Source organism: Chelonia mydas, chromosome 4 (assembly GCF_015237465.2).
Source record: "Chelonia mydas isolate rCheMyd1 chromosome 4, rCheMyd1.pri.v2, whole genome shotgun sequence".
In the NCBI taxonomy this organism is placed as follows: domain Eukaryota; kingdom Metazoa; phylum Chordata; order Testudines; family Cheloniidae; genus Chelonia; species Chelonia mydas.
Genome location: NC_057852.1, coordinates 37,510,665 through 37,532,695, shown reverse-complemented (window position 1 = coordinate 37,532,695; position 22,031 = coordinate 37,510,665). Strand labels below are relative to the sequence as shown.

The window sequence follows — 22,031 nt, the reverse complement described above, 5'->3', positions numbered from 1 at the left end:
GTGGTGCAGATCTGTACTCCCTATTATTATGGACTGTGTCTACAAAGCACAACAAAGTTTATTATTTACCTAGCAAAATTATTGCTGAAGCCAGCTGGAGTCAATGAGAATCTTGACTGAAAAAGTAATTATTAAAAATAGGGAAAGGGTTCAATTATTCTCAAGGCAGGCTTGATTTTTTTTTTGTTTGTTTATTTTCTAGATAGATACTGAGATCTGTGTAAGACATTCCCCATACCTACAAACAATCAACGTTTGGTCAAATGTAAGGGTTCACCTATCTGATAGTGTCTCTTTAATGTTAACATACAATGAGACAATAAAATTTAAATTAATTTGCAGATAATGAATATCTGTGACATGCTTTATACTGAAATGACAAAAAAAAAGGTCTTTGGTGCCCAGCAAAAAACACTGCGTGACAGATTTACCCTTTAGACTGAAAAAAATCACATGATTGTAGTTTACAGGATTTACAACTTAATCCTTGTGCTGCTCTTTTAATGAGACCTTACCTGGATGGAATGTTTCTTCTTCTTTTTGTGATCTTACGAAATAAGATCTTACAAAATAACATTGCAAGGGGGTTTGGAAAGGAAAAAAAAAGATACCTTGGTATACCATGTTTTAACTGATAATACTTCAGCATCTTTCATCCACAAAGACAAACCACATTGATTTTGCTCAGTGCACCAGTCTGAATTGCAAAAAGCACTCCATATATTGGAAAACTATGTTTCTAAAAATAATGGTCCAGATTCTAAACTGGTGGCATTCTGCATAGCTCCATTGACTTAAATGGAGCTACAACAATTTTCAACCACTGAAGCTCTGACCCAATGAGTATTTCTGGTGCTGACCATCTTCATTTTATAATTATAGTATACTGGAACATAATTGTTATATTTGTATAACAATTCCCTTTGTATTTGGTCTCATAAAACATAATGTGTCCTATTACAATGTGTGGATCAAGCACTGATGTACTGTGATGGAGGTCACAAAAAGGACATAATCTAGTTAATAAATGTATAACTAGATAGGCTGGAGGCAATACTGATCTCTTAATATTCAGTGCTAAGGCACACAGTTTACTGTAGTTAGATTTCACTTGTTATTGCCCCTTACTAATTTATTTCCTTGGATAACGGTTCTTAAACTTCTTGTTACCTCTACCTTAAAACTCTGTATATATTTATTTTTAAAAATAAAGGAAAATAAAAACTTGCTGACTGTCTCTTAAGTTGTGTGGAAGCCCAGTGTACGTCCCAAATCATGTACATTTAGTTAGTTGTCTATTATCATAAGCACAGACATCAGCTGCTAAGATACATGTTAATTTCATATATGTTTCATAGCTAGTCGGTGGTCAGAAATGCTTTTTAGCTTTCAAACACGGAGACAACTGGGCAAAGCATTTTCCTGTAACTGATGAATTTAATGATTAGTGACCAGATGTCCATGCCATGAAAAGAGGTATTAGCTGGAGTTTAAATACCTGTAGGCTACTGCCTGCCTCTTTCTTTGAACAGTGGAAGAATATAAATATCTGACTACGATGAACTTTGTTAATATATCTTTTGACTATTTCTTAAGAGCAACATGATAGGGACTCAAAAGATTGCTGATAATTAGAGCTCTTCATCAATTCAAAACTGGCCAGGCTAATAGAGACATGAAAGCATTATCCAGCTGGTATCTGTAGTATGACCGATGTTAAAAGTTTGGTGAGTCCCAAGTGGAGAGACATTCATGTAGTAAAAGCATCACTGCTTGGCAGTCTCATCAGTGAGGTCAAAGGCTAAAAGTGTGCAGAGACTTCTCTTTTACTTCTACAGATGTTGTACACAGAATTGACCTGAGACACACTGATGAGGCAGTAGGGGTAGCTGGCAGAAGCTATTCTGTCTCCAGTGCAATCAGACTTGCACATTTTAGGAGCATAAAATTTTATTAGAAAAAATAAAGAAGAACATAATAAAAACCATAGCCATGAGGTAAATGGACACAACTCCCTACTGACTTCACTGGGCTATACCATGGCTAAATTTGGCCTACAAGCATCAATTTTAAAGTTTTTACAGGTAAGTGAAACCAAAAGCCTTTAATGCCCAGGTTGGCAAGCAATACCTTTATTGCATTTTGAGTTTTAGCAAATTTCATTATTCAAGTTTTACATATAAACTTAGCATTTATGCTGGTTCAGTTGGTTAGTACATTGTTATGTTTAGAGACCTGAGTTCCAATATTGCCAAACATCTAAACATGTATAAGTCGATGTAGGATCTTGCCCTGTTTCTGTTACTCTAAATTACAAAGCTAGGTACTCTTGCCAGTGATATTGGTCCCTCACCTTCTTAAATTCCCAAATGTATTCACTAATATACTAAATAAAAAAAGAATGACCCCAACAACAAACCACAGAACATATTTAAAGAAGACCTTAATTTTATGTCTCATCAGTGGACACAAATTTTAATATGAAGCACTCCTAAATTTTATATTTATTTTTCTAAATGCATGTTAATTTCTTATTTATTTCAGGCATTACTAGAGACTCAAAATTTACTGCGCACTCAGGTTGCAAATTTTACCTTCAACCTTGGATTTTCAGGAAAGTTTTACCACACAGGTAAGAAGGAACTTTGTGCTCTCAAGTAGCTACAATTAAATAGATATCAGGATTTTAAACCTAGTTTTTAGCACTGTCTATTTATCATTGCTGACTCAGAGAAGCAATGGGAAAGTGCTGTGTTCCATCATATCAGGTACTTAGTGTCCAATCCAAGGCCCACTGAAGCAATGGAAGGAATCCCACTGACTTCAAAAGTCTTTTGATCAGTCCCTGAAGGACATGAAGTGTTTTTGCATTTTCTGAAGGGTATCCTGTCAGTCTTAGGGTGATAAGGAAAGCAAATTAACTGACAACAATTCTGTAAAGACAGGACAGCCTGGGTGTCATTCCAGGCTTTTTGCAATATCACAAGTGCAATGAAAAGCATGCGTGCCACAATCTCCTAAGAAGCAGCAATATTTAAATGTGACACACGCTGTGACGTGTCTCAATATGATTAGAAAGCAACCCAATAGCAATAATATTAGGAGAAAACTTTAAAAATTGTAATTGTCTTTAAAGTCCTCGTTATGCCAAAATCTTCATTAAAACAAATTTTAAATTGAAATAAAACATATTTTTCCTTACTAACTCTGAGTAACCAATAGATTCCTCTTACCCACCCAATGTTTCTCTGGAAGATTAGCATTGCCTGATTCAGCACACTTAACTGTCTCCTTCACATGCGCTTCTCTATGCCTCAACTTTTCTCCCTTACACTTTCTCCATTTTCCTCCCTTTTTAAACCACCTTGGTAACCCCTCTGCCCTGCCCCATCCATTCAGACTGCCCAGCTTCTTCACTGTTCCCTCCCCCACCATCACTTACATGACACCCAGTACTGGGAGGACCAGTAGGATACGCACTCAGTCATTTATTTGAACTGAGGCAATTTCCAGAGTATTCCGTTGTAAGTCTAGCATTTTTTCCTGTTTGAAGTGTCACCTCTAGAATACATAGTTTCCCAACTAGGTCAACCATACTGCAAAAGGGACTGTTGGTTGCATTATATTAAAGAAGCTGGGAAACTTGACTGGAGTTGGAGAAGCAAAAGGATAAAGGCATAAGCTTAAAAAGCTAGGAACTAGAGTTTGTGTATGTTGGGGGATGGGAAATAAAAGGGTATAGAGGAGAGAAATTTGAGAGAGGAATAGAGTAAAGAAGCCAAAACTATTGTTTATTTGTACTATTGTAACACCTACCTCCCGCAGCTGAAATCGGGGCCCCGTTGTACTAGACACTGTGCAAACACATAGTGAGAGACAATCCCTTCCTAGAAAAGTTTACAGACTAAATAGACCAGACAAAGGGTCTGAGGGAAACGAGAGATGAAATGATTTGCTGCAGATCATACAGCAAGGCTGTGACAGAGCTGGGAGTAGAATTTAGGTCTCTTGAGACCAACTGAAAAGCTTTTCAGAGAAAGTTGACAGGGGCTGGGGTATAAAGTGATATTAAGGAAAAATTGCAGGGAGTTGCTGTAGCTAATGTTGCTCTTCATGATCATGGACCAATTGGTCCTTAGTCAGGTGATACTTAGTCTTTATTCAGGAAACTCTCAGTGAAATCAGAAGTTTTGTCCAAGAATGGAGGACTAAATAAGGATGTCAGTATTTTGCCCACTGCATCTTAACCTGCTTGTATAACTATTTCTTACTGGTATTATCTATAATAAGGTGAGTAAAACAAAAGTAGACCATTATATTGTGCTTGGAATAGTAGGATGCTGTTTAATAATGCCCCACCATAGAGTTCCATAGACATCAGTTCTTCATGTAGATGCTGTTTGCCCACCCCAGCAAGTGCAAGAAATGCAAAAGGGGAAAAATCAGTGGGGAAAAGAAAATTTATTTTGAATATTAATAGCAAATTAATATTAGTAGTGGTATTAGGGGCTTTTTTCAGTTCAAAATACTGACTTGCAATTTTGGTTTATTTCTTTTTGTTAATCTTCAGTTTCCTCTCAATCCACCACAATTCACTAAAAATTACTTCATGTGTAATCTTCAGGTTCTCTTCCCAGTTGATTTGAATATGATCAATATTTCATTTGTAACTGGCATAGAGAGAATGTGTTCATGTGTATGTATGTGTGTTCTCCAGAGATTTATAAGGGTTACTAAAATAGTACAAAGTTACTTAATGAGTTGAGGCATGCCATTGGCTCCATTAGGAGACTTGCTGCAGTCTGTACTCAGTGATGAATGTGAGTTCTAAAGTGAACACTTCATTCATGGAGTGATATTATTGTTTTGTCACATCAACTTAGTTTCCAAGCGTTCTCCATGCAAACATACTCTTTGTTAATGCATTATAAATGAAACATGGAAAGGTATTCTTTAATTACCGTAAACATGGCTTGATTACCCAAAAGAGGCTTTTAATGTAAGATGCACATCTGTTTTATTAGGACATTAACTGCTGTGCCGTATTGACTTTTCCTTAATGCACAATTTTGTAGTCCCTTCCAAAACTCTGATCAGTTGAAAACTACAAGAAGGAAATAATCATGTGAATCTGTTAGCAAATTAAATAATTATATAAATTAATCAGGAGATCACTGACCTGTACTGCACCTGTGCCTTTTATTTTGGGTGCCCACATATACTTAGGATAGCTATATACTAACCATATACACTAATTGCTTATATTCTTCATGCTGACACCCATTTCTATTAACAGGCAATTGAGTGATATAGGAAAATTGATGTCCTTTGATGGTGCCTTTTAGTCTACATGTGCACAGTTTACTAATAGAAGTAAACTGTGCACTTGTAGACAAAAAGACACCAGGAAGAGTTGGCTAGTGTCTATTAGTAATCCAGAGTAAGTATGCATTTCCTGTGCATATATATATACCGTTATCTGGGTATGTGAGTTAGTGTTCCCAGGATTTGCCCAATTAACTGCTCATAACTTTTAAACTACTGACTCTTCTTCAAACATGGCTTCAGCTTTAAGATTGAAAGAGACTTCTAAAACAAGAGATGTTTGAAGAAAATCTTAAAGTAGCATTAGAATTTGGGAGCATTTAATGTCAGTAAACCAGTTTGGAAAAAGTGTGCACTTACCTAGCTGTGCACAGATGCACAACGTTTCTCTCTGAAAATGCATGTCTACTGATTTAATGAAAAACTACTGCACCTTTTCACTTCATAATATTCAAATGCTCATTACGACAGCTGTTGGAAAATGGGGAATTTATCTGACAGAAAATTCTGACTTTTCATTAGAAAAAATAAAACCCAAAACCTTTTTGTTTTTTGACAGACACTTTCTTTGAAATTTTTCATTTTTTTTTTAAATACACACAACAATTTTCCCTTTTAAAAAAAGTTTAATAAAAGTTTCCATTTATTAAAAAGTTTTTTAATAACTTTCTATTATTTTACAAAATTAAAATTTTATCTTTAAAGGCATACAAGGGTAATAGGTCTCCATACCAAGTTTCAAACCTCAACCATTTTTGTTGTTTTCTTGCAGCTCTGCCTTAAGGGCGTTTCGGGTTTTTTTTTTAAAAAAGGAAGTATTGTGTTATCTTTCTAAATTTTTACCACAGTGAAAAAATGGTTGACATATTGTACTCAAACTTTATTAAAAAAATTAATCATCAGGAGGAGACTACCCCAGGAAAATCTGAGTCCAAAAAATGAGTTTTGTAAAAAAAAAGTTTTGTAATCTTAGTCTAATTATTTTACATATTCACATATTATTGCTTCCTATATTCTAACTTTACTTCATTCTTACTTATATTATGTTAAATGTCTGATTTAAACTTACCCTAGTCCTATGTAACATGTCTAATATCTATCTTTCTCCTCTCCATCCCTACTTCTAAAACCCTGAACCAAACTCGAGTCTTCTCCGCTTGGACTATCAAAGTGTTTTTCTCATGTTCTCCCAGACTCTCATCTCTCTCCCTGCTAGACCCTTTCAAAAACATGTTGCTAACATCACCATCCTCTCCTGCCTCTCTGACAATGTCTCCCACCTGTATATATGTGTGTGAGTATATAAAACATGAACAAATACATGTTTATTAACCAGAGTGCATACCGAAATAACAGCCACCAACCTTTCTTTTGAACAAGCAATTGTTTTCTTTAAAAGAATTAGAATGGAGTATATCTCAAGAGAAACTCTCACCAACATAAGTAAGTGTCATATAATGTATTTGGTATGTGTTCTTCTACTTGTACTGTGCCACAAATAATAGTATATAGATAGATTAGTAGAGCACCAAAAGAAAGAGATAGTGATACACTCATTGCACAGAAATATTCTTCAAAACATTGCAGAGATTAAATACAAATGTAAATAATACATTGAACACTTATCTTTCTAATACCTGCAGTGAAAGCGAATAAGGATGACTACAAACCACTTTCTTTGTAATTTAGTTTTGCAAAGTGTTGAAAGACTTCTAAAAAAGAAAGCAATCTGTTTGTGAAAAGTAAAGATATGTTTTAAGCTAAATAAAAGCAGTTAAAATAAAATGGTGAAGGAACTAGAAAAATGCTTCCAGTAAACTAACTGAAGTTTTAATACTTGATTTGTGGATGAAGTTAGTGAGATTTAATGTAGCCATTCATATTTTTAAAAGCACTGGGCTATCTGTCTGCAGACTCTAGAAAGTAGCCCTATGTCATTTCTCATTTTGAAGATGTTCTTTGTTGTAACCACTTGAGTTGTTCAAAATAACTGGCTTTTCAGTTCATCGGCAGTTCTGAAAAATAGAAGAAAACAACATTTGTTTTGGGTCAAGCAAAATGAAACTTTTTTTGAAGGACCTTTGAAAATGAAGGGCTAGAATCACTAGGGGACTCCACCACTGTTTTGTGAATGGTGCTTATGTTGATGATGGTGCCCCCATATGTCCAATTAGGGACTTATAGGCTTATAGCCTTACTCTATAGTCCTGTGGTTATTCTTGTGTAGGGCTCTCTCAATCACTTCTGTTGAAGCTGTTCCACTCACTCTCTTTAATAATTAAATATTCATTCGGCCTCCAAAGAGAAAAAGAATGACTCTATAGTCTGGTGGTTTGAGCACCCACCTAGGAGGGGAAGACCTGGCTGCAAGTCTCTGCTCCAGAGTAGGGACTCAAACCTAAGTCTCCCACATCCTAGCTGAGTATCCTAAGTATTGGGCTATCATGTGGGGGGGAAGAGCCATCACCTTCTCCTACTTAGTTTTCCGAATGGCACCAAGTGCTCTTGTGACTCTAGCCCAAAATCAGAATATTTAATTTTTAAAATGTCAATATGAATTATTTTGACATTTCCATTTTATTTTCTTTTTTCTCCTGAAGCAATTTGCAGAAACCGACACAAATTGCAAAGTATTTCAGTTGACCTGAATTTGCATTTTTCAGAGAAAAAAGTTTCAGAAAACAATTTGCAGCCAATCTAGTAACCATATGTGTTTTCTTCTGCCTGAATTGTGGCACACGTCTTCACTAACGTGGTCTATTAACTTTCATTTAAAATGAAAGCTTAAATTCCGCAAAAAAATATGGCATATCAAGGAAAACTCTACCCTGCACTTGAAAGTTGAGTAGATTTTTTTCAAAGCCCTGTTATAGCTTTATTTTACTGCCTAGTTACTTTATAACACTGTTCCATGTTTCTCTTGATTCTGATTTTATCAAAATATATCAGACTTCAATTTGATGAGGCTCTTAGTGGGAGTTTCTTTTGGTTTTGTTCTGAGCTTTCATAAAATGTAAATGTCTGGTTCCTACTGCTACCTCTGCATATATACCAGCCCAGATAAATATGCTCTTTCACCTAAGGATCACATTAGTACTAAACCAAGAGTCAGCCATATCGCATGAGGAAAAGTAGTTCAGCTCTGGTGCGCTCTTCTCCTGGTAGCAATTCAAAGCCTTTGAAGACCAAATGAGAGAGATCATGATTGTCCACTTTCCAACAGTAGGCAACATGGACTTTTGGTTACTCCTTGAACTTGGTTCTCCCTTTGAGCCTGCCCTTGAAAGTTAGTTGTCATTGTTATAAATTAACATAATATAAGTGGGGAGAGAAATACCAAACATAACTCTTCATAGCATCATTTCCTGAACACAGCAGTGTAATTGCACCAAATCTATGGCATTACAGTCGGTGAGGCAGTCATCAGTTTGGTTTAAAAATGCAGTTACTTGCACCTTTCACTGTACAATTATTATTTTTTCTTTTTTATTTTGCAGGAACTGAAGAGGAGGATGAAGGCGATGACCTGTTGTTGGGGTCTGTGGATGAGTTCTGGTGGTTTCCTCATATGTGGAGTCACATGCAGCCTCATCTCTTCCATAATGAGTCATCACTGGTGGAGCAGATGATTCTCAACAAGGACTTTGCACTAGTGAGTAAAATTTATAAGAAGGTGTGATAGGCTGCAAGTCCTCCTTACTCAGGAAAGAGTTAATTGGCTGTGCCTGGGAGGGGGTGGCAATTAACCCTGCCCCATGACACCTGAAATTGGGGTAGGCTATGCTGGAGGAGCTAAAAAGGGGAAACCCCACTCACTTGATGCCTGGCTGAGAGGGAGAGGAGAACTTCAGCTCTCACTGTGGGAAAAGAAGATTGGCTGGGTCCAGGAGCCAAGTAATACAGCTGCCTATTAGGGCCTTCCTGAGGGAAGGGGAGAGTTTGTATTTCTTCATGTTTATACTGGGCATTGGATACCCTGGAAGTGGGAGAGCTATGTCACCTCACCTCTGAAGGTGTTGGAGGCTGAGTCAGTCAGTGCAAGATCAGGAGGGAAACAGAAGTGGAGCTTTTGCTGCCCTGTGCCATGCTATGAGGAGGAAAAGGGGAGCGTGTGTGGTCACCAGGGTATAGACTCTTCACCCACTTCACTAGGAAGTGCTGGGAAAAAATAGGAGGCTTTACCTATAATGTGAACCAAGCCTGGCATTGGAAATGCCTAGCTAAAAAAGGAATTCAGACTTAGTTTTGCCACTATTTTATTCCTCATTAAGAAGTAACCCCTTTTCTTAAATAACCAACTGGCTGCTTGTTGGCCATGTAATGCCTTCAGGGACAGTCGGTTAGCCTATTCCTCCACCTTGTAGATTAAGGAAGACAATTAGAAATAGGCAATCTGCTTCCTGATATACAGAACAGATATATGGGGCGGAGTCAGGGGCTGGACGGAGAACATTAAGTGGACCCCTCATTTCACCCAAAGGATTGCATAGACTTGGACAGGTTTCAAAGTGGTAGCCGTGTTAGTCTGTATCAGCAAAAATGAGGAGTCCTTGTGGCACCTTAGAGACTAACAAACTTATTTGGGCATAAGTTTTTGTGGTCTAAAACCCACTTCATCAGATGCATGGAATGAACAATAGAGTAAGTAGGTGTATATACACAGCACATGAAAAGATGGAAGTTGCCTTACCAAGTGTGGGGATCAGTTCTAACAAGGCCAATTCAATTAAGGTGGAAGTGGCCTCTTCTCAAGAGTTGACAAGAAGGGGTGAATATCAAGAGAGGGAAAATTACTTTTGTAGTGCTAACAAGACCAATGCAATCAAGATGGATGTTGGCCATTTCCAACAGTTGACAAAAAGGTGTGAGTGTCAGCAAAGAGAAAATTACTTTTTGTAGTGACCCATCCACTCCCAGTCTTTATTCAGGCCTAATTGGATGGTGTCCAGTTTGCAAATTGGTTCCAGTTCTGCAGTTTCTTGCTGAAGTCTGTTTTTGAAGGTCTTTTGTGCTCTCCTAGTGGTTTTTGAATGTTACAATTCTTGATGTCTGATTTGTGTCCATTTATTCTTTTGTGTAGAGACTGTCCGGTTTGGCCAATGTACATGGCAGAGGGGCATTGCTGGCACATGATGGCTTATATCACATTGGTAGATGTGCAGGTGAATGACCCTCTGATGGTGTGGCTGCTGTGGTTAGTTCCTATGATGATGTCCCTTAAATCGATATGCGGACAGAGTTGGCAATGGGGTTTGTTGCAGGGACTGGTTCCTGGGTTAGTGTTTTTGTTGTGTGGTGTGTAGTTGCTGGTGAGTATTTGCTTCAGGTTGGGATTTCACATGGCTTCTTTAAAAACCTATGCAAGTCTTTGAAATGTGCCCTTTAAATAGCTAGTCTGTCTCGTGGTGGTGTTGATGCATAATGATGTTTGATTTAGCCTGTTTGTACTCTTAACTTTTTAAGAGCTGTCCCTCAAGCACTGGATGGAGCTCAATATAATTGTGTTGTAAAGTAATGTTGAAAGCTCTTTAGAGTCCATCCAGAACAATTATACTTGGTTAGTCAGCATAACAGAGAGAAAAACAAAATCTATAAGTCCTTTCTTTGGAAAAAACATTATGTGGTTCTTGACAAAGCATTGCAACTCCAAGCAACTAAAGTCACTTAAAAGAGCAGAATGACATTGTCACTCGGCCTGTTGCTCAGAGAACACAAACTCTCAGAGCCTCTTCCATTTGCAGAGACCAGTATGCTCCCCTTCCCTTCTCTGAGGTTCTAGTGCAAATAAAATCTCCCAGGAGTCGAGGAAACTTATAATTTAAAATAGAATGGGAAGAAAAATGTTTCCCTTGCTTGTTAGTGTGTTTTTTCCCTAATGACCTCCATACCACATTGCAAACTTCATGTGATTGCCTCCTGTGCTTTCTGTAGTCCTTTTTTCCCGCCTCAACTTTCTTGTTTGCCTGGATATTTGTACAGAATCATATTAGATTTTTTTAGTAAAACAGACTGAGAATGTTTCTTTTATCAGCTTTCTTTTCTGACCTGATTCATTCATGAATTATAGAATCCATGTCTTTTGCCATCATGATTAGCAATGGGCAAATCGATTCAGGTAGGAGAACCAGACTGGAACATTACGCAAAAGTTGAAATCAAACTAAAACTTGGACGTTTAGTTGGGCTTTTCCTTTCATTATTTTCTATTTCTGTATGATTATAAATTGCTGGGTTCCAGCTGGAACCCAAAGCAAAACCAAAAACCAGGAAATGATATTCTTGGAAACTTCCAAGCCCCTTTACAGACCCATGGATTTAATACACTTGATATATATTTTAGCAAACATCCAAACTTTTGGGGTTTAGCCAAACTGTACTTCCAAAATTTTGAGTTTTGGGATCAGTTCAAAAAATGATCCCAAAGTTGTAACTACACTATTACCCCCATGCAGCTATGATGTTTACTGAATATCCTGTAAAAGAATATAACAATGTGCTTTTTAAGTGCACCCACTCCATAGAAGGATCCTCATATCCCTTTAAACCAGAAGTAACCAACAATGGACAAATTACTCCATTACAGTTACACTACTATACAATAATTAAAATTTAATAGAACAATAATTTATAAGTCTGTATAATTACAACCTGTTTCTTCAAATTAAGTCATGCACAATTCTTCAGGAATTTAACTTTATAGAACGTTTGAAGGGGTTGTGTGATACTGTTTGTGAGTGAGAGGGACATAAATGTTAGACACAGCTCACATTTAAAAGTCAAAGTAATTTTTATGACCTGTAACTCAAACCTTTTTGGCTCATTTTCTTTAAACCTCTCAGGAAAATTCTCCTTAGTAATTGGATTAAACCTGCCAATGTTCAGGTCAAGCTATATTTAATAGCAAAAGTTATAAGGTGGGCTAAAAGTATGGCTTATCACAGAATTTGGTTGCAGCCTTAACTACAAAGACAATACCTTCTCTCTATAATCATTTTAATTGAATGGCAGGGGCTCCTAAGGCTACCCATAAATAAGGAGCTGAAGAAAATGAAAGGCTGGTGTCATTATAGTTTTATTTCCTGCTCACGGTTGGACATGAGTTGTACTGACCTCTTAGCACTGAATTCTATAATAGCTATACAATTTACTTATGAGAACACTTCTTTTCAAAACCTTCATGTGAAATCCTCTCTGTGGGAAAAATTTATCTTCCTGACATGACAACCTCCCTATTATCTAACACAGCGCTGGCAGCCATGAACTCTGAGTAATCTGAGTAAACTCCTCTCCTTTCTCATTCTTAACATCTTGCCTTTTTTGTGAATGGCCTTTCCTACCTCTCTGCTACCTTTTTTCACATCTCTCACAAGAACCAAATCCAAATCTAAATCCAAATTAGCAGGTGAATTAATTAACAAGAATAAATAAGACAAGCAGAAGTCTCCACATTTATTTTTCATTATTGATTATTATGTTTATATGGAATCCTTCTCATATTTTTGTGCTTTTTCTCATGCATCGCTCATCCATCCACTGAATTCCACCCTTACTACAGAACATCAGTAAAGATTATACTTTGGAAGCTTTTGCATAAAGATGTAACCATTTCCTGGAGAAGTTGATTGGGGATGGGACAGTAGAGTTTGTGTGGGTTTTTTTTTTTTTTTTTTTTTTTTTTAAGGGTTTTAGAGGAAAACATTCTATTTGAGAAGGCTCTGTTCATGCAGCAATTGCATATCTTAGCCTAGACAATTGCTTCACATCAGGACTTTTGAGAACAGCTTGGTGTTAACATTTTAAATGAAATACAGTGACACCTACTTTTTGTGATCTCATATATTGTGAAACTCATTTATAATAAATTAGAACATATGTTGAATCACTACAGTGCCTTTTGGTATGCAGATTCCATTTACAGTAAACCTATGCTGAAGTCAATAGAAGGATTCCCAATCACTTCAGTAGGCTTTTGATTAGGCACAATAGGACAGTTGTTCTGGGAGAAACAATGATTTAATAATAAATGTTCTTTATTGTAACAGAATTCCTACTCTGAATTAAAGCCCGACTTAATGAACCCTAGCCAATTCAGTCATTGCATATGAAACCCATAGTAATATTTTACATTATTACATGAAAGTTTAAATATATATATGCATTGCATCCTCTTGTACTGTAGACATATTCTGTTGTTTCCAGGGATCTGTATGTACAAATTCTAGGTAGGGAGCAGGATCTATGGTTCAGAGTAGGGGTTTGAGTCAAATCAAAATGCCTGAGTTCTATTCTCAGCTCTACCACTGATTTGCTTTGCGACCTGTACTTCGGTATGCCTATCTATAAAATGGGAATAATAATCATTTCCCTCCTCATGTAAGTGTTTTGCAAAATTATATTTTCAAGTCAGTTAATTAAATAATCTTTAAAAATCACCACCAAGTTGAAGTGTTTGCAACTTAAATGCAACTGTAAAATATCACTTTTGATAAGTGCACTCAAATATTCTGCATATCAAAAAAGACTGTTAATATTCATACAATTTAACAATTGGTTGATGGATGAATGACATTTTCTGGGATAGAGCAGGACTGAAAATTATGCAACATCTCACCAGGGCATGGTGAAAAGTTAAGGAAGTTCTCAGTAGCAGCAAAGCTATATTACATGTATGTGTGAATGATTTGCATGGCAGCTGGTATCAGCAGTAGAATTTGTTTTAGCCTCAGCTGCTGCATCTCTGACCTGTCAAGTGGCTGTTTTCATGGCAATATTCTCATCCTCTAAGGAATTTACACCATGAACAGAATGCTCTGCGAGAGTTAGAAAGTAATAAGGAAGGAAATTAATTGTCCATATTAGTCAAAATGTATTAACACAAATCTACCAGGGTTTGCCATTGTCTAATCTAGGCAATATTACCGTTGCATCAAGAGGGGGAAAGTTTAAAGCCTTATTCTGTTTCCTTGGTAAATAAACCCGTAAATTCATATTCATGTTGTCTCCTCCCCAGATCGTAGGCAACGTGCAGTATTCTTGCCCTTGCGTGCCCATGCTCCATTCCCCAAACATCAGTGCAGAATTATACTGGTGTTCAAACTTTGAGCTCTATTTGTCCTCTTTTTACTGAATATCTAAATTTCCCAATTAAGTAAATCAAAGATTATTTAGACTCTTCCTTGCCTAACATCCTATTTATGTAAATATGGATGTGACATCACATATCGCAACTGGATCCAGGAAATGGAAGGGTACAGTTTGTTTTAATAATTGGTTTGGTTTTATTTACTCATATTTTGCACTTTCATAAAGATTTCTATGTGAAGAGCTCACAGTGCTTTACCCACAGTAATGGATTAAACCTTGCAAACTGAAAAGATCACAAGCATTATTATCTCCACTTTTCAGATAGAAGCACCATGACAGAAGTAAGTGACTTTCCAAGATCACATACAAAGACTGCGACAGAGCCACTAAAGACAGAGCAAAGCAAGATTTCCTACTTTCCTCCCCTCTCCTTTAGTCATGAGACTTTCATTTCCGCCCTCTTGTACATCCTTATCTGACAAAAACAAATAGAATTTATTTAATCCCAGGGCTTCACCTTTTTCTTTTGTCTCAATTAGTGTCAGCTAGTGAGTATTTCCTTTGGATGCTGAACTGCAGATGACACTGAAAATGATGCACATGCAAGATAAACATTGTTGTGGATGTAGACCACAAAAAAGAGGCAAGCGTATTCTTGAGTTAATGTTAAGAGAAATGAATATGCAAAACAACAACAGCAGATTCAGGTTGTCTGTACTAATGTACATTATTTTGTATTTCCCCTTTATAATCCCAGCCAGGCTACCCTTTTGTTCCTAGAACTTTTCACCTGCCAAAACCACAGAGAAACCTTCAACTTTTTAAAAATACCAAATACAAACTGAGCAAGTCAGTGACTACATGTCAGGTGCAGTGTGTCTACGCATCCCCGGGCTTCTGGGTCATCTTATTTTCAGTATCTGTAGTTAGTTTTGGGAAAGTTGGATGCAGGAGGTTTTTGTGGCATCTCTATTATCTGTGATAGTTTTGTTGAGTGTATGCAGAATCCACCACTTACTGCACAACTGATGTCCTTTTATTTGTGATTGGTAAGTATTATAGCTAATGATCAGGATAATGAACATGCATTATTCTCGGACTAACCTGTTGGTCAACAATCCCTTTACCCACTCTGTTCTCTCCGTAATCAGTTTTTTCCATTCACAACCTACCACCTTGCTTCATTTTGGCTCCATCTTCAGCTCTGTTCCCTAACAGTGACAGCATTCACACTTTGTCTCTCTGACTCTCAGGTGTACAGACTCTGCTTCTTTTCTTTTGTGGCAGCAGTTGCTACAAGGAAGCTGTACTCTACACAAACATTTAGATCATTGCAAGCAGGGTTATGAATCTAGTCAACTGCAGACTAAATCTTCATGTGTATCCTTCAGATGCTCACTAATGCACTTTGATTTAGTACTGTTTCAAAGAGATCTAATCAAGTGTTAATTCACATCAGATGCAAACACAGGACCTCTATGGCTATATCTACACTGCAGCTTATGTCGCCATAACTTATGTGAATAAACCATGCCCCTGGGCGACATAAGTTACATTCACATAAGCTCTCGAGTGCACAGTGCTATGTTGGTAGGAAAGCTTCTCCTGCCCACGTATCTTCTGCTGTTCGCAGAGGTGGTTTTATTATGGCAACGGGAGAGCTCTCTCCCATCGGCATAGAGTATCAGCACCACATACGGTGCAGTGGCACCACTGCAGCGCTGTCTGTGTAGACATGCCCTTAAATCACGTCAGGCGAATATGGTCTAGATTCATACCCAAGCTTGCCCTGGTCTATTTGTTCATACAGACAAACCCTTAGAATATGAAACTATTTATCTACTATGCAAAACTGTGGCTAAATGCTGACTGTTAGTATTATGTTACAGTAGTGCACAGTCCCATTGTGCTAGCCACCACATGTGCACATAACAGGTGACTGGCCTTGCTCCAATTAGCTTACAGTCCAAATAGCCGAAAGCCATGTGAAAACAATATTGTCCCCATTTTAGAGAGGAGGAACTGAGGCATGAAGAGACTAAATGACTTTTCCACGGTCACTCAGGAAATCTGTGGTAGAACTAAGAACTCAACCTAGGGCTCCTGAGCCTACGTCCAATGTCTTAGCCACCTGACCCTCTTTCCTGGCAACCAATGTAGGCAGATGTTGCATTTGTTTTAGTTGTTGTAAAATCATGGAACCATATCTGTATTCATCTACTTATAGTGCAACCTAAACCACAATCCACAATTAATATAAAACAACAACTCTGTGTTCAAGCACACCAAATCACTTTTATGTCTAGAACTAACTGCCACAAAGCTCACAAACTTATTTTAACTTTCCATAATGTGAACTGAATCTTCTTGATACTCATCTGCTCTAAGCCATTTGCTAAAGGATCATGTCTAAATGGAAAATTTTCACCTAGATTAAATATAAAAAGTTTAAAATTGAACTAAGATATTTAAATCTGCAAACAGAAATGTGTATGCAATTAACAGTATTTAAGAGTTATTCAGAAAATAGACCTTTTAAAAATCAACTGTCATAACCGGATAAAATATAACACAAAAAGTTCTTGTATGAATTGACAACCAGGATGATGGCACATATATTCACCAATATAAATACAAATAAAAATAAATGAAATTATACATTAAGCTGACTTAGTTTAAAAAAAAAATCTCCTGAAGGAAATCTCACCCAGGCTCAACAATATTAGAAAAATATGTCACTGCTAAAAGTAGGTAATAGCTTATGTAAATCTCCTAATACTACTAGGTGACAGTTTAAAATGTAGTGTATCCAGGTTATCTTCTTTTTTTTTTTTGTGACAGGATAGAAAAAGTTCATCAAGATGCCTGCAGCTGGAGTGTTAACCACTTCATCATCTAACATAACATTATCAACAGTGGACGAAATAGTTTCAGTGAATATATGAAAAATCTGATAAAAACATATGACTTGCCATACCAAATAAGATAATTTGGTCTCTTTAGCCCCTGTCCTGCCTCTAGTAATGGTCAATACTAGAAGTTTTAATAGAAGCAAATAATGATCAGAATGCCAATTTTATGCTAATATAGCTTAAAAAAAAAGCATGTAACTATGTTGTATATTCAGTTTGATTTTTCAGAAGAGATCTAGCAAATCTAAATGGTGAGTTTTCCAACCCTGCTGCTGTTGTCTGAATTTCCATTATCCTCTAGCATGTTAAAGCTGTGGAAATATGCAATATAAATGTCTTTCCTCCAAGAGTTTGCTGAGTTCCTGGAAAGCAATGTCCATTCTGTGTTCATGTTCTCTCCTTAGTAGAAGTGTTTGTAAATATAGAATGTGTAAAAACAGTTGATTCAGACATAGTCAGATTCAATAAAGTTCCATGTCAGGGCCCGTCTCAGTACAAAGACATAGGTCAGAAGCTGCTTTTCTCTTGCTTCAGCAAAGATGATAGCTAAGGTAGGCAGCTTCTGGAGATGGCTTCAGTCTTTCAGAGCTTTGATAGAAGACTAAGAGAGTTAGGCTCCTATGTATTGAGACTGGATCCGGGCAACTGGGAATGTGTGCCAGTTCAACGGTGTTGCATTTTTTCGGTACTAAGGGTCTAATTCTTGTCATCCTACTGTAAGATGAACAGACATTGGTCTGGGAAGGCAGGGGTGGTAATCAAGTGAAGATTCCATGAGTCATCTGTGGTACGCAAGGCCGGTTAGCTCAGGAGCCTGGGACATCATGTGTTGCAGGGACTTTAAGAAAGAGGAGCATGTACCGCTCCATTGCACAGCTTCATCTCTCCTGCCAATGATGGAATGAGTGGACTTGACTGTGCCCCAAAACCTGATCACCATGACTTTTTGGAGATGTGGAGCAATATTTTGGACTCCTGATATTGGTCATTGCCTATTGACTGCATTGTCTCTATTCTGCCATAGTGCCATGAAAACTCTGGGGTCCAAAATGTGGTAACGTATTACCCATCAGACACTTGCAAATAAATTATTGCTCTTAAAATACATATAATAAATTGGTCCATAGGCAAATTCCTATGAGGAATTTGTTAATATTTTGAAACTAGGAAGTTACCTGCTTGTACGCAAAGTTACAGTCAAATATAAACATTAAACAGTGCACAGCCGGGCCAAGTCAAGGTGAAGGATAGCTTTGACTAATTGGACTCAAGGTTGAAAATATTTAGGATGTTAGAGTCCATCAGGACAATAATACTGTATTATAAGGCTTTATCATTTCCTTTTTAGTAGGAAACTCCACTTGTAATAGAAGCTTTCTAGAGAATAGTCACCATTTACCAAGTCTAAGTCCAAAAGTGTCAAGATTTGCCTAATCAGTTTACAAGATCACACATACCAGTGCTTTTATCACCTGTGAAAACAGCTAGTGATGCCAGTCCATAAGAGACACTGTAATTTGCAATAAAAGACTGTGAAAAATCATTGATCCTTAGATGACTTTCAAAGTTCAATGTAAAACTCCAGATTTATTTTAAAGAAATAAAAGTTATCAAATATCAGCCTTTCCCTTTGGTCCAGTTTGTTTCTGATACTGAATATAAAGTCTTTATTTTTAAGAACAATTAATTTTATATTGAATTTAATATCGGCAACAGACTAAGGAAGAATATAACACTTCCCTTCATCAATATATTTCTTGCTTTTTACCCACTTTAATTTTTTTATCATGTCTACCTGTAAATTGATCTACTAGTTTATTCAGTTGGTAAAGCTACTATTTTTCTTTAAATCTTAACTATAGCCATTGACAAAGTCATTTCTGTGAATTTCCCCAGCACTCCACAGGACTACAAAAAGTTGACAAAATCCCCTTTCCCTACTCATGCTTCATCTCCCAGGTTCTGGTAATGATCCTTTTCTACTGTGCAACACCTCACAATTTTTCTGTGGCTTCAACTTACATTGTCATTTAAACTAAGATAAAACTATTTTATTGTGACTCAATTAAATTATGAAAGCACGTAATTAGGAGCTCTGGAATCCTGCCGGCATTGTAAAAGAATGTGACATAGTTTTTCTATCACATAAAGAGTTCCAAAGGTCTTTTTTTTACACACACACACGTATATCTGTGGGTCTAACCTGTTACTTCCTGAGCACCCAAACAAAAAGGCAGTGGGAATCTTAGGTGCACAAAAAATACAAGATTGGACCTTATAGCAAGGTGGTTTGGTTGGGTGATATAGAAGCTAATAATTAGCCAATGCTGTTTCATATTTTGACTTCCCATTGTGACAAAAGCCACTGAAACACAATATATTCAAAGGAAAAAACTATTTTAACATAGAGTTAAGGTTGCTTGGTCATATGTCATCCCCTTGTTGAACACTGAGTTGAGTAGAACTCACCCTGTGAGAACCAGGAAATGCAAAGTTCAGGTTGCCCATGCAAACTGAATTCTGCGCTCTCTCAGCAATGCCCCACTACACCATGTTAACACACATACCTTTACTCTGCCAATTCCACAGTTGCTAAAATGTATAAGCTTTTCACCTCCTTTTACAACTCTCATTCTCACCCACAGGTTTCCAGTTAACACTGTTAATGAACAAAAATTTTAAGGAAGAAAAAAAAAGGTTGCCAACACCACCACCTCTCTACGGTTTTTGAACAACGCTTCAGTATGCACATACTCTCACTGGCCTTTGGCATTATCAGATTGGGGTGGCTCCAGATCCTGGTGTACACTAACACACTTAGCGAACTCTCCAGAAAGGATACCACACGTGTATAATTTAAGAAATACTTCACAGCCTGTTACAACTTCCTAACATTTACTCAAAGAATACCATCTCATTTTCACTTAATCATCATTAAAGCATTAGAATCCTCTCATATTCCTTCTCACTGCTGATAATAGCCTTTGTAATAAAAGTCCTATGCCCTGTTATGAATTATAACATACACAATTCTGCATAGAAATGATACATTCTACATTCCCAAGGTACACATGCACCTCTTCCCCTTCCTCAAACACATGAGAGGGTGGAAAACATTGATCTCTTCATATCGCAGTCACAGCTCTGTCACACACCTCAAAGCAATCCACAGATCTCGCAGGGCTGGCCTTACCATGAGGTGAACTAAGGCAGCCACCTCAGGTGCCAGACTTTGGGCGGGCGCCACTCGTAGGACCCAGAGTGTAGAAAATTGTGTCTGCTGCTGGTGCATATGTATTCTCTCTGCTCTAGATGCTCAGAGATGGTGGAGCGCTGTGCTGGAGGAAGGAGGGCACAAGAGACATAACAGGCAGGCAGGAGGAAAGGTGAGAGGGAATAACAGAAAGCAGCAGGAGCTGCAGGGAGAGAGAGGAGGAGGAGGAGCCTCTTCTGTACCTCTCTAGCATCCCCAGGAGCCTGGACTGATTAACACCAGCTTCTCAGGGAGCTTCCTGTTTCTTGCTGCTTCCCTGAACCCACTTGAGGAGAACAGGCAGTCAACTGAAGTAGTAGGAGCCAGTTAGGCCCTTAAGACGCTGATATCTTCCCTCAGTCAGGCCCTGCTACCAGCCTGCTTATTTGTCCCCTTCAACTGAGTGTTGAGAGCCACTACAGCTGGCACAGAACAGCAGTCATGAGTGAAAAAAGAAACCGCCCCGCTGGGGCAGCATTCAGAAAAAGAAAGAAAGCACAGGAAGCTGTTCTATCTAAGCAGGAAGGAGCTCTTCTGAGGTCTTGTCTACACTACGAAATTAGGTCGAAGTTATAGAAGTCGGTTTTGTAGAAAGCGTTTTTATACAGTTGATTGTGTGTGTCCCCACACAAATGCTGTAAGTGCATGTAGTCGGCAGAGTGTGTCCACAGTATCGAGGCAACCGTCAACTTCCGGAGCTTTGCACTGTAGGTAGCTATCCCACAGTTCCCACAGTCTCCGCCACCCATTTGAATTCTGGGTAGAAATCCCAATGCCTGCTGGGGCTAAAACATTGTCGCGGGTGGTTCTGGGTACATATCGTCAAGCCCCCCTTCCCTCCCTCCTTCCGTGAAAGCAAGGGCAGACAATCATTTTGCGCCTTTTTACTTGAGTTACCTGTGCAGATGCCATACCACGGCAAGCATGGAGCCCGCTCAGCTAACCGTCACCGTATGTCTCCTGGGTGCTGGCAGATGTGGTACTGCATTGCTACACAGCAGCAGTTTATTGCCTTTTGGCAGCAGACAGTGCAGTATGACTGATAGCTGTCATTGACGTAATCCAGGGTGCTCTTTTAACCGATGTCGATGAGGTCAGGGGTGCCTGGGCAAACATGGGAGTGTCTCAGCCAGGTCATTTCCCTTTTAAGTTTTGTCTCATGGCGATTCAGTCCTACTGGCAGTGCACTGTCGTTTAATCAGCAGCCAGGAGAAGACGATGGCCAGGAGTCATACTGCACCATCTTCTGCCGAGCACCCAGGAGATGACGATGGCTAGCGGTTGTACTGCACAGTCTGCTGCCAGCAAGATGTATTAAGACAGATGAAGTGGATCAAAACAAGAAATACACCAGATTTGTTTTGTATTCATTTTCTCCTCCCTCCCTCCGTGACATCAACGGCCTGCTAAACCCAGTTTTGAGTTCTATCCTTGAGGGGGCCATTCTGTTTCTCGCAA

The 22,031-nt window shown here is 38.1% G+C and overlaps 1 protein-coding gene across 9 annotated transcripts in view; it reads left to right on the top strand.

Moving 5' to 3' along the window:
• NDST4 (N-deacetylase and N-sulfotransferase 4) overlaps nt 1-22,031 on the top strand; it is a 253,236-nt gene that overhangs the window by 135,931 nt on the left and 95,274 nt on the right. For all 9 annotated transcript variants that reach the window (XM_043545412.1, XM_043545411.1, XM_037897103.1 and 6 more), the window contains exons 4-5: nt 2,545-2,632; nt 8,823-8,977. In XM_043545412.1, coding sequence (XP_043401347.1) covers nt 2,545-2,632; nt 8,823-8,977 — 243 coding nt within the window. The remainder of the gene's footprint in view (nt 1-2,544; nt 2,633-8,822; nt 8,978-22,031) is intronic.